Below are 17980 nucleotides of genomic sequence, written 5' to 3' on the forward strand. Positions count from 1 at the left end.
TGAGAGGAGTAAATGTAATTTGATATACAAAATAAAAGGTGTTTATGAAGATAAATTCTAAGTTTTAATGAAATAAATACATGTACGTGATATTCAACATTACAAACACATTTACAAACTTATGCGTATATCGTTATTACGTATTCATATACAGAATTTTCCAGGAAAAGCGGACAAACTTTGCATATGTGTTCAGAAATTTAATACAAGAAAAAAATTGCAACTTTGTCGAAAACGCTTACTTACGGAGATAGGCATAATAAAAGGGTAAGAAGAAGAATATTTCCAGTAATTACTTTCAATTAGCTGTCTCTCCGCAATTAAGCATTTTTGACTAAAGTCGCAGAAAAACATTCTTCTTGTATTGAGAACCCGAACACACATGACAAGTTTGTCAGGTTATCCCCAGAACACGCTACATGTTTACATATAAGCTTAAGAAAAATGATTAACGGCAAAGACAGTTTCGAAACATTTTCCAGTTTCTACGTTGTGGAAAGTTGTGCAGTCCTCTTTCAGGAAGAACTAACAGTAATCTCTCATCATGGACGGGTCCCATTTCCCTTTATAACGTCTTTCCATCTGCAAAATGTTCTGGGAAAACGCTCACCTTATTCATTGCTTACATCAGGTAATTTTTCAGAGAAATAACTCAAATGGAAATGCAGACAGTGAATTAATTTTAAAATACATATTTTATCCTTGTGCCTTGCAATTTCTCAAGAAGTTTCTTTACCAGTATTTCATAGTTTTTTTCTCTTACAAGTAAACCCATCGACGTAGAAGTCTAGTTTCTTGACCAAACATGGCAGAGAAGTGTGAACTATCAAGAAACGAGCGTAAGCAAAATTTTAAATGTTTCCGTACATAAAGAGGCCGCAGTGGCGAAAAACCTGATTGATTAGAAGAAGCCCACAACAATGTGTTTCAAGTTTGAAAATTTCATTTTATTTGTAAAACGGGGTAAGGGATGAAAAACAAAAACGCATTAACCGACACCGGAAGGAAGTAGAGATGTATGTGAGGACATGATTATCATGGCCGCCATCATGAAGTCGGCCATCTTGTATCTCACTCGAATTTTTTAAGTAGTAAAGAGGTCATGTTATACACCAAATTGGATTAGAATTGTACGAAAAATACAATGGTGAAGTTTATGTTTCCATAAGTTTATATTTGTAAGACAAAATTCCCATTGATATGAATTAGTTGGTTCAAATATTCCTTAACAGCTGTATCTTTTTTCAAAAGAATTCAAATCAGGAAAATATAATGTACACTAGTGAGAACACCATATGTAGCTACTTACGAAGAGTATAATCAGCTTGAAATCATTAAAGAGTGCAGACAAAATGAAATGATGATGAGACGATCATAGGAACTAATGGAAGATGGATGATATATTTTCCATCGGATTATTCGAGTTAGAAAACAAACTAGCATAATTTCATAAGCAGCCACCTATTCATTACGCAAACAGAGAAAATCCGTTCTCCGGACAGCAGTATGTTGTACAAATATACGGTATTTTCTTGCTTATTATAGAAATCAGTACGGAGCATACGTTGTCCGTATGCTACATAGGACTGCCCTTAGATGTTACATCGTGCCGTTGCAGGATGTCTGACATCTAACAGTTTTCCTTATGTCACATGTATATACTTATGTTACCTTCGTCAGCTATATGTTATATACATCCATTTGTATGTGAGATCCTGACCGCCTACATTGTTTTATACGAAAAGTACGTATAGATGGAACACTTATACAGAAAGTATTATAAGACATGCGTTTTCAGTTATACGTCTGGTGTACGCTAAGTCCAAAAACTACAGGAATTACGCATGTAACCTATCTTTTTAAGTACGCCACCTATTTTTTTTCCAGTGTAATAGTATACATTCGGTTTCCTGATCTGATTTTTTAAAAATAAAATACATCCACAGTATTTTTCGCAGGAAAGAGCGAAGTTTGTTTTCTGGTTTAGTATTTTTAATATAGTATAATAAGAGAAAGGATATGCAAAGAAGTGGACTGAGGGTGACTTACTTGATATCTTGGTATTCACGGTAGTGTCACATATCATAATCAGTAAGAAACGAGGAACATTTAAACTTTTACTTAGTGAGGTGTTCAAAATAAAAGAGTGTGTGCACCCAGAATAATGATATACATTTTTACTCAAACTCAAAGAAAACAATATTTTTATGCCCAGGGGGTGTGTAAGGAAATTTGGGGGAGTTGGGAGTGTGCAGAATACGCCCTCGACATAATATCTATTTTGCAACAGCAGTTTTAAACGTAAAAGAAATAAAAATAAAAATAAAAATAAATAAATAAACTACTAAATAAATATTAAACTCAGAAAATATTTGCTTATGCCCGGAAACTTAGTATAAACTATTCATTTACTTGTAAGGGAAAATATATTCTCCCTTGTGGAGTCCATGGATGTACACTCATGTCCAAAAGTATTGTCGTATGTCTATAAATGTGTTGTTGTAAGAATAAAATTTGATAAATAATTCGCCCGGTATTTCTTATAATGTTAGTATGTGTATAATCGGCAAAGAAATGTATGTGCAAATTTCATGTCAAAAGACCAGTAAGTAAGAATAATAAAACAAAAGTAAAACATTCTTGTCCATTTAGCAACATTTCGTTTTACTCATTCTAATTTTTGTATTTATAATTCTTTATAATCTACTCATTCTAATTTATGTATATGTAAACGTACCCTACAAAATCATTATCAAATTATATTCTTTTAAGATAGTTACAGTTATCGACAATCATTTTGGACATAAGTGTAATTGTATTGCAATATGTTCTTGTGTGTACTTGACAACCGAGAGTAATACAGCCATTTTAACGGTGTCATAGGCACTTGGCCGGGGGTCACGCAAGCATTGGGGGCCCCGCGAGCAGAATCGCTCGTATTAGTTACTTGTATTAGGAGCAAAATTTAGTCATAGGGACTATAACACACTAGTGTGCTCTGGGGCCTAATATGCTGTTAAAACGGCAATCGAGAGTAGATTAGACTGGAGAGTATAGTAGACAGCACTAGCACGGGGCCCCCTTAGGTGCGGGCCTAATTGGATGCAATCGGTCCAATCGGCTTAAGGCCGGCCCTGCGGAACACATATGTTGAGAAGCTCTAGATTGGGTTTTAATAGTCACGTTTTCGCTCAGGCTTTGTTCTTTCAGTCAAAGAAAAGGCTGTTCGCCTTCGTATGCACCTCATGACCTTAATTAAATAAACGGTGATCAAAAGAAGAACTAATAAAATCTTTTTGAAATATATTGTAAAACAGTATAATATTCTTAAAGTCATCAAAAACAAACACTAAAGCTTAATTAATGCGAAAGTTAAAAAAGTAAATAAAAAGCAAAGAGAAAATTCGCAAGATAACTAGAATAATATAGTAAGAATAAAACAAAACAAAACAGGTAAGAGCTGAGAGGAATAGCATCAAAGAACGATAACAACTTCAACCTTACGAATAATAATGAGAAGATCTAGTAAAAGTAGCGTTTTTGCCGAAACACAGACGGAAGTATTTACGCCGAGTAAGTTGTGAACGTTATCCGAGATCTTAGTTCTCGGGACATTCTACAAAAATATGCCGATTAATCAGACGATACTGTCTTTACAATAATGACGGTTGACATTACGCAGTAAACAAGAATGTGTGAGATTTACTGTAAATGATTAATCTAGTTAGAGTATGGAAATCGAAAATTGAAAGTGAATGGATTTTGCAGGATCAGAACTTCCGATTTTAATATAGTGATCAGTATGGTCATGGTATCTATTCATGGAGTGTTTAGTTCGAAACTATTTCCCGGTATGAGTTATTGTTCTAACCCTTTAGTGATCGAATATTTAAATTGGAAGCAGTAGATAGGTGCTATTTTTATGCTTAATTTGGCTTGGTCAAGATCACGTACAAGTTCGACTGAACTCACTCCATCGTCATTCAACTTAGCATGTAATAGACCATGACTTGATCTATAACGGGAGTGAACTGTTGTCTTGTGTAGACTTTCAGTTCGTCAGTTATGTTTGCCACATTTTCGTAAACAAAATGCAATACACCAAAGCTCATTCGATCGAAATCATACTTGGCATGGTGGTAGACTATAGCATATTTTACAAGAGTGCGAAACATTATGAGTTACGTGATTCAGGTCTCTAAGCTATTTACAAGGATATAAATCAATATATTGGGAAACGTAGTAAACAAAATAAATAAATAAATAAATACTCTTTAAATAGCTTAACAATAAAGTGAAGAATCAAAAATCAAGGAAAGAAGAGTATTCGAAAGAAAAATCAATTGGAGAATATGATTTACGATCGTGTGTATTTCACGTGTCTGTTTAAATACGTATAGGGGAAAGGTGGAACTATTATCTACTGTTGAAACACTGAATTCATATTGAAAGCCGTACTTCGGTGCGCCCTACCATTTTTGCTCTGTTATAATCAAGTGATAGTACTTTTATAGAACTCTCGGATTTAACCAGATGGTTAAAGAAGTAGATGGAAGTTATTTTTGGAAAGCCGAATTCCTATAAAATGAAGAACATTTCCAGTTATTTCTTACCGTTCTTGCTCTTTGGCAATTACTATTGAAAGCTGAAGATGATATATTGCTGTTACTTCTGTTACATAGGGATTGAAGTTATACAACTGACAATGCGTGTACTTCGAGCGCTCAATCCATATCAGAAAACTAATTTTCGCTAGATCTTACCGCTTTTACTCAAATACCTGTTAATGGGAAAACGAACGGGCATAGCCGTTCTAGGAGACTTTCCATGCACTAAGTAGGAACTAATTTAGAAGTTTAAACAATTACAATAGTACTTTCCGATCTGTATAACATATCATTAGATTTTGCAGATATGGCTTCTTAGTGGAAGATAGATAAAGATGTATTTTGAGCTTGTAACGTTCTTCTGTGTTCACCTTTTTATGTAGGACATTGCAATAAATTGTTAATCATTTTTCTTTCTCTTAATCGACCTTATACACTCATGAACCACATACACATCTTTCACGAAATAGCAAATTGTGAAGTAATGTCTTTTTCATCAATATACGTTTCTTTCGCAATACTGTATAGTTTATGCTCAAACATCCATACCAGTGGATTGTATGGAAGCTACAGTAATGATATGGAAATTCTATGTTAATTTAAACAAATTGTTAACAATGTTATTTTAACTTCGCTACTATTCTAAATTGAAAACTTACGACGTGTCCAGAGCGGCTAACCCAGTAAACGTGTAACTGTCCATAGCTCTTGACATATCCTTCTAGTGTGCCATTAATTCTAACACCTTTACGGGTGGCTTTCTTCCACTCTGTGGACCCTGGCCACTTCAGCCTCTCTAACCAATTCATCATTCCTGAAAAGTATGCAAGAAAACAACTTCGTTATCAAGATAATAGTAAACTTGGTACCGTTATGATCCAAAACAACTCTTTTCACTTATTCAAGAACTCTTATTTTGAAAGTGCACACTACCACTCATTCTACTGATAAGTTAGCCCACGCTTTGATAAACTTATAATTGCGAATAAGTAAATTTTCGAATACAGTAATTGTCTTCCTCTACCTGGTGTGTCTCACAATAAATATAATAAATAAATGCATTACTTGTTGTGCTATTGACAATATTTTCCATTTAAATTTGAAAACCTTCTTTGGGTCTTTGATCGAATCTCTGTCATCGCAAGTGTATGTTAGAGTGAAAGACTTGTCTACAAAGGTGTATTTCAGGTTAACATTATAGGCCTATTACCAATATTTTTTCGAAATATAAGAGAAAGTATTACTGTTTTGAGTTTATGCAGGAATTAACAAGGAACGTATTTGAGACCACAAAGAACTAATAATTTGACCACTTCCATTTGTAGAATCATCTTAAAATTACTTATTGTAAAATGAGTGAACTATTAGAGAAAAAGGCTATTGTTTAGCTTTGGGGCACCAGCTTTTTCACCTACTTTTTTGGGGGTGGATATTCCATTAGAATTCGTCCGTTTTATGGTTTCATACGTTAAATTAGGTTCCATAATACAGTGGAACATCTGAATAAAGGACACCAATGGGACATGAATTTTTGTACGTTACTGAGAGGTGTCCGTTACATAGAGGTGTCCGCTATAGAGAGGTTACATAAATTTAATTTCTCACAACGGTAACTGTATGCAGTAATATACAGTAAATGCATTATGTCTGAGCGTAAATACGTAAAATTCAATATGAAAATACTCTATTTAGTTCATTACTAAGAGGGATGAAGCAGAAATTCATTTCTGCTAAATAATATTATTGCTGGGGGATGTGTTAGTATATTCGTATACTGCAAAAGATAACGTGTGTATGGTAATTTTCTGAAGTACATGTCATCACCCTATAAAATATCCATTAACTTACATACCGCCTATCAACTGATGAATAACGTGCCGAAAATGAACGGATAATTTCCTACATGGGAGGGAAAAGCTGGAAGAAAAGCTTTTTCATTTATTTCAAATTCTCAGAATCCTCTTAAAACGCGTTAGGAACCAACTAAACGGTTAAACTCTTTTGTTTAGCGAAAAGGGCATGCTTTTTTCTCCCAGAAAGCAGTTTATTGCAGTCAGAAAAAAATTCAAGTTCAGCTTGAAGAGTAATATATGATGGTTAACTAGGTCTATACTTATGATAGATACACTTGTGGGGAAAAGACTTTTCTGTCTACTGTATCGCAGAACCGAGAGTAATTCCTGTCCTTTTTGAAGAGGTTATTCAAACGTTTTGGGGGGAGAAAGGACTGTCCGCGTCCGTAAATGAGAGAGTTTTGTTTTGTAAGAGAACATATATTTTTGCCAGGACTAAAAAATCTGTCCGTATTATAGAGGTGTCCGTTAAGGGTGGTTTCACTGTATAAGTAGTAGTAGTAGTAGTAGCAGTAGGAGTAGTATTAATAGTAGTAGGAGTAGATGTAGTAGTAGTATTAATAATAGGAACGGGTTAGAAGCCGCATGGTGGCACCAAGTAGATTGCTAGGTAATTGGCTGGAAATATCGCAAATCCAATGACAAAAATTCACAAATTCACTGAATATCAAATCTTCTACTTACTCGTGATTTTGTGTTTTAACTGTATTATGTAGTACACTTACATAGACATAATTTACACGATCAGTGATTAGTGTTGGTCAACACATATAATTTTTTTATATTTTATGACCTTACTGCCAAGAAAAGATTGCTCATGTCTGTAATTTAAACTAGTAAGATAACTTGTAATCGGTCGTTTGAGAAATCTGACTTGTCCATGAAACCTCAGCATATACAGTGACAGATCCAGGATATGAACAAGGGAGGGCTAAATCGTAACTTGCAGCTTTATCCACTGTAAAGTAGGAGTGAAGCCCATTATATCCAGTGTATACCTGAGCGCCAAGCGGGGGGCTGTAGCCCTATAACCCCCTTGGATCCGCATATATATATATATATATATATATATATATATATATATATACAGGGGGTCTCAAAATTTTCATGACATAGGGTAATTCTGTTATTATCAAAGCTAAAACATAATATAAAATATAAGAGGAGAAACCGTCTCGAAATATGATGTTTTCAATCTAAAGTGAAAGTATTTTTAAAGTCGGATTTGTCATTTGCGCTGTACACTCTTTCTGTGCCCAATATTAAATGAAAATGCATGTTGCCGTTTACATGGACCGACTTGAAATGGGGTCATCGACACGGTAGCGTAGAAGACTGTAAGTTCATTCACTTAAGTTGCGGCGTCCAGGTAAATGACAACGTTACATTTTTATTTAACATTGGGCGCATAAACTGTGTAGAGCCAAACGACTAATCCGATTTTAAAAATTTCTTCACTTTAGGTTGAAAACATCATATTTGGAGACGGTTTCTCCTCTTACATTTTGTTGTAACTCTGATAATAAGAGAGTTGCACTATCTCAGGAGGCTTTTGAGACACCCTATATATATATATATATATATATATATATATATATATATATATATATATATATACATATATATATATATATATATATCTTACTTGTTATTTATCTCTTGCTTTCTGACATGTCCATACCTATTACAAACAGTGTCTATACACCGCACAAGTAGATTTTCTCTTGATATCTCTAATATCGGGTTTCGAAATGAGACATACATGTCTATGATGTTAAGATATCAATATTAGTAATAGAGGCGACCATGTTAACACTATGAGTGATTACTGCAAACATATCGTTGTGTCTTATTTGAAATTTCTTGACCTACGGCAGGGATGTAACTTATTAATGGGGTCGATTTGTTGTTTCACATTCAACCGTCAGAGTTAGAGTGTTCAATCTTGAACGATAGTACTTTCGTAACATGTGTGGAAAAGATTTAATGTTATATTTATACAAGGAGGCTGATGGATGGCTCGTTGAACATACGAAGAGAAGCTTTAAGTAGCTTGCAAAAATTTATAACTATATAATACAGAAAACACCTTTCTTCGTCTACCATGCTATAAGCTATTTGTATTTGTAAGCTGTTTCTAGTTGTTCTTGCGTGTACCGATGTGACCGCTTTTGCGGTGGAGATGATTAGTATAAGAAACTGCTGCTGTTTTGTGCACTGTTCTCTTTTTCTCTTATCACTAATGATTTTGGTGTACCGAAGTAGTCCGGTAAGTTTGCAATCGAGAAATTACTAAGTTTGTTGTAGCCTTGGTTGTGTATCCAGCCGTGTAAATACAAACTTGCGCAAGGCTACAGACTTAATCTTCAAGACTTAAGTGAGACTATTAAATGTTTGGAATGCTATTAGGGTTCTTATTGATATTGCTATCGCTGGTACGCCTCCTCATAGTATCGAGTTCACAATTCAGTCCATGGTCGCACACCATACGCTTCACACTCTGTATAATTAAAAGACGAATCACAAAGAAAAAGCATCATGTCACCAGTTCGCTGACATTTCATGTATGATAGTATTACTCAAGTATCATCACATGTTAGTATCATCATTCAAGAAAGACAGCACACTTTATTTCCCACTATTGCATTACCACATTAAATATGCTATTGCACTCATAGCTCAAACTTAGTTATCATATGTAATACCTTATCTCTTCCTACGTTACTGTTCCTTGGATTTTCTTTTTGACTTTTCTGAAACATCCTAACTGAAACTGGAATAGCATATGCCTACCTCTGTACTTGAAATCTCACACTGAATTTAAAACAATGGATTTCAAAATATCGATTGGATATGTAACTCAGCGTGTTTCATCTTTATTCAGTGCTCTATAATACTATGGGAATAAGACTACTCTACCAACAAAACGTTTCACTATTACGAGATATCTTTCGTACATTCCAATAGTACAGTCTTACTATCCTCCTATCATGTCCTAACTAGTGATGGGTAAATTCCCGGGAATATATTTTTTGGGAATATTCCCTGGGAATTTTCCCGGGAAGATTCCCAAAATGGGAATTTATCCGGGAATTTATGTTCAATCAGAAAGAAAATTACATTCTATTACTATATTATGATTTCAAAGTTGAATTAATTTTTATATCACATCATATTATTACTGTTGTCCACAGAGGATTCTTTAAAATGTATATTCTGAACAGTACTATGTTCTTTATTAACACTTTATTACATTTAGAGAGTACGCATAAATGTATATTTATTTATAATATGTTCTATCAATTAAATATGTGTGAAAAAATTATATACTAAATTATATACCGTTAGTAACAGTTTAAATTTATGTGTAAGTAGATTTCCTTAATTTGACTCTATTACTGATATTATGAACACATTAAATTTATAAATGTTATGAAGCAATTAGATTGGGTAAATGCTAGAAGATACATGTCTCACCAATTTATCAACATTTGCGCATACATATTTATGTTCAAAAAATTTGCAAGATACTTACTTATCTTTATATTTTAGCACGTAACATTGCCATACACGACCTTTCATTCTACCTATTCCTCGTAATTCCATACGTTAATTAACATGTAAAAGAAGTCTGAGTACCTCTTCAGAAATTCGAGTCAGAGAGAGGAGACAGACCGACGTCTATTACTAATGGTGGTTCAGGGTTTATTAATAATACATCATCTCTATTTCTACAAAATTCTAAATTACTTTACAAAATGTTTCCTTTTCATCATTTGTAAATTAGTACTTTGCTAATTTTAGCTGTTTTTTAGGATTGGGGGCCAGCTTTTGCACCTACTTTTTTGCGATATTCTATTCCGATGCGATTGTTTTATGGTTTCATACGTTAAATTACGTTGCCAATATTAAATTCAGACAGCATTGCAGAGCGAGCGTTAGCGAATGAAGGCGGGTTAGAACCCCGTATGGCACGTTGTTTTCTATATTCATTACCAGGAATTCACTTTCTTTTCTCACATAAATCACTTCCACTTACCTTTCCGTTTTGTATAAATCCCCTACTGCCCTAAACAAAATGTGTTCGATACTTTCTTGACTACTTGAACATCACTATCAAGTCAGTTCTTCCATAAATCATCGTACTTTTTGCTAGTTTTGGCCCCCCAATAGTAAACAATTACCTTACTTTTTAGTGCAAATGGAAATGAAACTTAAAAAATCATATTATTAGTTACATAAAATACCGTCAAATAATTTTAAAGTTTTTAACCTCCAAACTCTTTAAAACCTGGAAGTAAATCATAATATATTAAAATAAAGTAATTAGTCATATGGTTCTTATAATTTAGAAGATAAAGTAAAGAAATGGAAATAAATTCCTTCCCGGGAATTTATAGGCCAGGGAAAAAAACCGGGAATATTCCCATTTTTTAAATTCCTTCCCACCGAGAATATTCCCACTGCCCATCACTAGTCCTAACCCAGTTAGTCGCATTATTTTGTTATAAAGTAATTTTATTTTATGAGCGGATAATGGTAAGACCCACTTCCGGTGAAATAGATTTATTAGATGGAATGGATTGAGACTGGACCACAAAACAATACGTAGGTAGTTTAATTTCTGAAATGCATATGTAGATGTCAGAGAAGCTTGTTTGATATGTCATATTGTTTTGAATTACATGGGGAATGATCAATCTTCATTTCCCGTTTAATCGAAAGTTAGGAAATGTGACATACCCTTGTGTTCAACAAGCCGTTAATGCGTAAATACAATAAGGCAAAACGTAGTTCTGATGTCATCAAAACCAGTTTCGGCAGATATGGTTTACCAACGTTATTGAAGTGTAATCACGAATTTCTTGGAATGCGACTTCCTTAATATAATTCAACAGAAGTCTCAATTTTGTGAGAAATATAACCTTTACATTAGAATAAAGGTTTTAAGACTCCATATTAATTATGTGAGTGCCACTTGAATATGGAGTTCCAATTTATGTTGATGATTTCTTACTCTCTACATATACTTAGATACATTAATAAACATGATTTTTAGAATTGTTAACTAAGTAAAAAAAGAGGTAGATCGTAATATGGTATTTAAAATCAACACTAATATCGCATTTTCTAAAGAACAGAAATATGCAGTTTTCTTTTCCTTTTTTTTTAAATAAGTTTAACCACTTACCTTCAACGTTAACGAGAAAGTCAAGAACTCCATTGTATATTACTACGTTGATATTTGTTTTGTTGAGCAAAGTTTCAACTGAAAATTAATAACAGGAAATATTCATAAGTATTCCTCAAATGGATGAGAAAATGTTAGCAAAACATTTATAGAGGTACGTATATGATATTGAGAGTACAAAAATTAGGACATCGTGTGTCCATAATGTAATAATAATAATAATAATAATAATAATAATAATAATAATAATAATAATAATAATAATAATAATAATAATAATAATAATAATAATAATAATAATAATATATGGGATTATCTCTACTTGGTTTTGTGATAAAGGTTGCATAATTCAGATTGTAATAGTAGAAGGGACTGACGTTTAGGATTATGCCTACAGTAACTAGTAAATCTCGTAAATGCTGAGTTTACTAAAGCTTATGTAGGTTGAGTTTTGCGTAAGTCGAATTTTTCAAGTGCTTAAGTGCCTCCGAGAAGGGACAAGTATGGTAGGATTTCGTAGGGCTGGTCTACAGAAGTGACGGGGCTGGGTGATATTCTGATGTACGATTTCGTTTGATAATTACAATAGTTTGTTCAGTGCAAGAACAAATACAGTGTTACCAGAACGTATCAGACTGTAGGAAATAATAAAATGCTCTACATATCAACATATTGTATGTATGCACCATTCGCAGGACGCATTCGTCCCGGTGATAATCAATTTCACACCAAACATTAACGAGCAATCCTGGCACAACAGTGTCAATCGCTACATTAATTTTTGTTTCCAGTTGGTTAATATTTACAATTTAACACTGTACACAGTATCTTTGATACAACCCTATAAGAAAAAATACAATTCTGTAAAATCTTTATTTTTTTCGTGGGGGGGGGACCAGGAAATATTTCCTAGATGTTCGATTCATTGATATCGAGAAAGAACATCTAACGTAAAACAATGTGAGTGAAGAGGTGACACATTGTATCCATGGTAAAATAAGTTAACTATTTCCATGGTTTGGATTTGTAAGGAAACCAACACTTCCAGCATACAAGATGGCCAGCTGTGAATTAGAGACTACGATTTAATTGATGTAGAGAATCGGTCCAATAATTTGATTTTTTTGCCACGCCACACCAGACCTTGACGTTGAGTAAGTTGTGTTGAGCTGATTTTGAATTTACCGTCGGCAGCGAGACATGGAGCTAGTGATTAACGAGGAATCCGAACCACATGAGCTCCCGCATGACGTTGAGTGAGTTTACATATTCTTGTATGACACGGTTGTTCACATCCATTATATTTGAACAGTTCTGTCCATTACTATAACATATAGGTTCACATGTAATATAGCTTCATTAAAGATTATCTTCTTGTTCACCTCAACCATAGGTTGGTGGGCAACATGGAAATTTTAAAACCTCTCTAATTAGGGAGAGCTGTTTTATACTTTGATAAGGTCTCTTCTTCCTAACTGCATATACATATTCTACCCTTAATCTTCCTCTTTCTAGTTTTCCTTCCGCCTTTCAATCTATCAGCACGGTCAAATAATCAGAGTGACGAATAAAATGGTCAAGCATGGTGTTGCTTCTTTTTCCTATTATCTTCATGATCTGTTGTCCATCAGTAGCTTTCTCCATTACATCTTCATTCCTTTTCCTTTGAGTCCATGATATGCACAGCATTCTGCACAACAATACATTTCAAATGTTTCCAGTTTGGATATTTCAGCTTTCTCAATGTCCACGTCTCTGATCCGTAAAGCGCCACGCTCCATACCAGGATCTTAATAAATCGTTTACGAATTTCCAACGACACATTTCTTGATGTTAGCGGATGATACGAGATAAAAGTTTATAATTTGCATTAATTCTCTAAAACACGGTCACACCAAATTCACGTCTCCATGTTTTTTCTTCTCGTTTTAATTCCTACTTAGTACACATACAATTGCAACCTCTTGTGAATCATATTAAAGACAGTCACTAGTGCGATGATCTAACTAGGCACTGTGGCATGCAAGTAATTTGTATTAACTGCGCACAAGAGATTGTCATATTCTCTTCACAGTTTCAGCTGATTCACATAGTCTGCCAGTAGAAGTTGTTTTGTCACAGTACCTGCTTGCTCAAATTGTTTATATCATCGCCGTTCGCTCTAAGCACTGATTTTTGTTCCGCCAGCCATAACACACAGTACGTTTTTCGCGGTCATACTTCCCGTGCTCTAAAGTATCTTTCTGCAACCGTCCGCCAACACCCGAAATGCTTCGCGATTCCACGGGCCATTTAAATGATTTTCAATAGTCTATATTGTATGCAACAAAAGCGTATAGCATCAGCTATATTGTGAATAGAGACATGAAGTAAAAAGTATTTTGTTGTCTAGAACCTCTACTTTAATGTTTTCTGGTCTCCACGATATTTTGTTTTCAAATTCAGGGGGGCACGTGGGCCAAAATCCGAAAAATCTTCAACAAAGAATAAGTTTTTTGGGAGACCTACCGCCAAAACACCCCCGTTTTCAATTTGGTTTGTAAATAATTTTATTCGTACAACTTTCCCAATGTGAAATCTGTTAGGTTTAGGTATTAGGATGAAATAGTATTATTACTATATTTTTTTTCTGAAACCTTGCAATTTCGAAAAGAATGTGTTAAATTTATGTCATTGTAGTGCTTTAGGATTTTTTTTTTTTTACGTTCCGAAATGAGGCTAAGTTATGAAATCACCATTATATTGTTGGGTAAAGTTCCTGCTATAATGTTAGGGGGCATCCATGATTTATTTTCAAATTCAGAGCGGCCATGGGGGCAAAAGCCGAAAATTCTAGAAAAAGGGATACATTTTGGGAGGAACCATTCTCAAAACAATCCTATTTTCAATTTGGTTTGTAATTTTATTTGAAATGTAGCTACAACCTTTTCAATGCGAAATCTGTTTGGTTTAGGTGTTAGGATGAAATAGTCTTATTACTATAATTTTTTTTCCTTAAACCTTACTAATTCGAAAAAATGTGTTAACTTTATGTCATTGTAGTGTGCTAGAAAAAAAAAAATAAGTTGCGAAATGCGACTAAGTTATGAAATAACCTCTCTATTGTTGAACAAAGTCCCTGCTATAATTTTAGGGTACATTCATGATATTTTTTTTTTCAAATTCAGGGGGAAAACGAGGACCAGCCGGACCGACTCCAATACTCTCAGTATCTGTTTCGTTTGTTGTGTCCCATACTAACAAGGGACGTCACCCAATTGTCCGGCTCCGATTTCAATGAGTTTTTTTTTTTTTTTTTTTTTTTTTGCTAACAGAGGACATATATTCATTATTTGTGATGACAGAAATTTTTGCCATTTTGCATGTTTTCTAGTTTATATATATAGTTTATATGCCCTAAATGGGCGTATCTGAAAACTAACTTCACCATTGTCTTTCTAATTAAATTCTAGCCTGAAATTATGTATCATATTACTCTATTCCCATTTAAAAAAAAACTTGACCTTAATTAAAAATGGCGGATTTCAAGATGGCTAACATCAAGGTCATACCTACCATACGACTTCTCTTTAGGCCTTATATGTATCTACATGGTTGTTCTTTTATTACCACTACGTTTACAAAGGTAGTAAGAGACTTCTGCAGTAATCTCTAATAACCACATCACAACTCTTAAAAACAAAGTCACTTACCTCCGCTTCTAACCCGCGTATTAATGATAATAAGTGGATCAAAGCCTCGGTAATACATATTATGCCTGGAGGGAAGTGATACGGTAATAATATCCTTGACGGCAGCCATCTTGAAATCCGCCATTTTGAATTAAAGTGATGTTTTGAAAACTAAACACCTTAGTATATGATACATCATTTTAATAGTAAATTTTCCCAAAAAGTCAGTGGTATGCTTATTTGTTTTCTATAGTTAACCAGTATGAATTTAGGACTGCTTCTAATGTGCACCAAACGTGCATTATTCGATATTTCAAATTCGTAACACTTCTAATTTCCACTGCAAGATTTAAGATTCCAACTGGCAATTTTGCAATTGTTGCCATGGCTCATGCTTTCTAAATGTATTACATTTTTTTAAGAGTTGCGATTTGTCAGTTCATGAATAGTGTTGGAATAAGTATCCAGCAATCTTTCTGAATTTTGAAGAATTGACACTTAATTATCTATTTCCTATGGAATGTAATTATTTATTTCCTACCTGCCCTTCGAAAGCTCGTTTACTCAGATGAATCATCGCACAACGACACGCTCCAATTTTGCGTTCAGGTAATGTAGAAGACTGAGTTTGTAATGGATAGTGGATGACATTAGAAATCAAACGAAAATCCACTTCAAAAAGGAAAACGAAATATGATTGTTGTGTAAGTCAATGGTCTTTTGTTTTGTTTTATATTTATTTCTTTATTGTATATTTATTTATTTATTTTCTATGGCAATAAAAGTCATTCGTTTTTTAGCGATTGTTGTCGATGGTTTATATTTGTATTGTCCGTTCACTCTAGGATGGAAAATTGTTTACAAACAACAACTTTAGTGCGAGCGTCAAAACCTTGCTTCTCACCCCTACATGGTTAATTCATGGTTGCCAGGCACATGATCGCCGAACCGAATGTACCTACTTCTGCACAGTCGTGGACGAAGTGCTATTACTACATAAATTGCTGATTTTGAGATGACTGAGATATTAACGTTATGACAAATCGAGTTAGTAATTATGTAATACAATCTTACATATAATGCACACTCAATTTTGTACAAGTGTTCTTGTTCGAAAGTGTGCGAAAACCTTATACGCCTGGCAATATTGGAAGATGGTAGTTTGTGTTGTAAACAATAAACAGAGAGAGAGAGAGAAGACCGTTAGGTTCGCTGGACAGCGTTGTTTTCATGACAAGGCGACAGAAACATATTGTACTGATTGTAAACAAAGGCTGGGAATTTCGATGCGAGTATAGTGGAAATATTCTCGCCACATATTGCCTGTTGGTGAAAGTTTGCAATGTTGCAAACTGCTAAGTTCATACTAATTGAACGAGCTTTGAGAAGGATTAGTATGATGCAATAATTATATAGCTACTAACAACCATAGACTTAAAGTATTAGGAAATAGACCATACTGCTGTAAGAAGAATATAATACACATTGAATTACGTGTTCAAAGTACAGTATAAAGCGAATTTTAACATTTAAACATTTTAAAGTTGTACACATTTGCCCTGTTTGGGCGCCCTTACCAGACACTGTACTGTGCACCACAAAAAAAAAAAAAAAAGGCATTAAAATAGGTAGATGGAGCGTGGGCATGAACCCGGCTCTGACCGGTATTCCTTATTAAGGTTTTCCTCAGTCCCACGAGATGAATGACTAGATGGTAGCTTCTGTAAGGCAGGGGCGAATCCAGGACGGACTTCTGGGGGGCGGTGGTTTTAATACTGCTACTTAGAACTACTTTTAACAGCTCCAAACTCTGGGATTGGGTTTTATTTAAATATATAAAATGAGAAAGTTTCCTTTCCTGGGGGGGGGGGGGGAAATCGCCACGATCGCCCCCTGGATCTGCCACTGCTGTAAGGTCAGAATTGGGCCAAACACTGAGGCCCCAGAATTGGCGGGAAATATATTCCTTCAGAATATTATGTTGCCAACACTTCCACAAACATCGTGGTGGGTTCCAATATCCGTTTTTCGTTTATATGTGCTTAAATTCAGTATGAAGTAAATGTAGAAGTGTTTCTTTCATTCTCTTTCTTTCTTTTTTCTTATCTTTCTCATCCTCGCTCTCCTTTCCCCACCTCCTTAAAATTTGAATACTATCCTCCTGTAAGATTGTTTCTCTCCACAGCCCAAGGTTCAAAGAGACCAACCTGATATAGTTAACTATTAGCAGAACTGTACCAATAAATTCAAATTAGAAGCAGCGCCTTAACTTAGATTTTTTTCTTAAGCATTAATACGTGTATTTGGGCCTCCTAGAAAAAGTTGATTTTCTCATTCTTGGGCCCCCCTCTTTCTATCTTTCTCTTACTATTTATGCCCCACCGGAGCCTGTGGGCCCTCCTTCACGGCAAGGTCTGCAGGGCCGTTACTTACGCCCCTGGGCCCGTTCCATACATGACAAATTAATTAAGGGGACAATATTGACAAATCTCAAAGCCATACGAATAAATGTTATTTCTAGGGCCCCTAATAATAGACGTTTCTTACTGAAGTGGGCCCACGGCTCACTTTTGTTTTATTTACCTTTTGTGCGCTGCTTTATGTAATAAAGTGAAACTGTTTGATGCTTCATTTATAATTTCATGTTCGTATTGTATA

At 34.5% G+C, this 17980-nt stretch overlaps 1 protein-coding gene across 1 annotated transcript in view; it reads right to left on the reverse strand.

Moving 5' to 3' along the window:
• The window catches only part of LOC145680803 (retinoid-inducible serine carboxypeptidase-like), a 97139-nt gene that overhangs the window by 11405 nt on the left and 67754 nt on the right, over positions 1 to 17980 (reverse strand). The window contains exons 10-11 of the mRNA XM_081751853.1: positions 11652 to 11729; positions 5267 to 5421 (exon numbers count right to left, since the gene is read on the reverse strand). Coding sequence (XP_081607979.1) covers positions 5267 to 5421; positions 11652 to 11729 — 233 coding nt within the window. The remainder of the gene's footprint in view (positions 1 to 5266; positions 5422 to 11651; positions 11730 to 17980) is intronic.

Source organism: Thermobia domestica, chromosome 3, assembly GCF_964235325.1.
Source record: "Thermobia domestica chromosome 3, izTheDome1.hap1.1, whole genome shotgun sequence".
NCBI classification, from domain to species: domain Eukaryota; kingdom Metazoa; phylum Arthropoda; class Insecta; order Zygentoma; family Lepismatidae; genus Thermobia; species Thermobia domestica.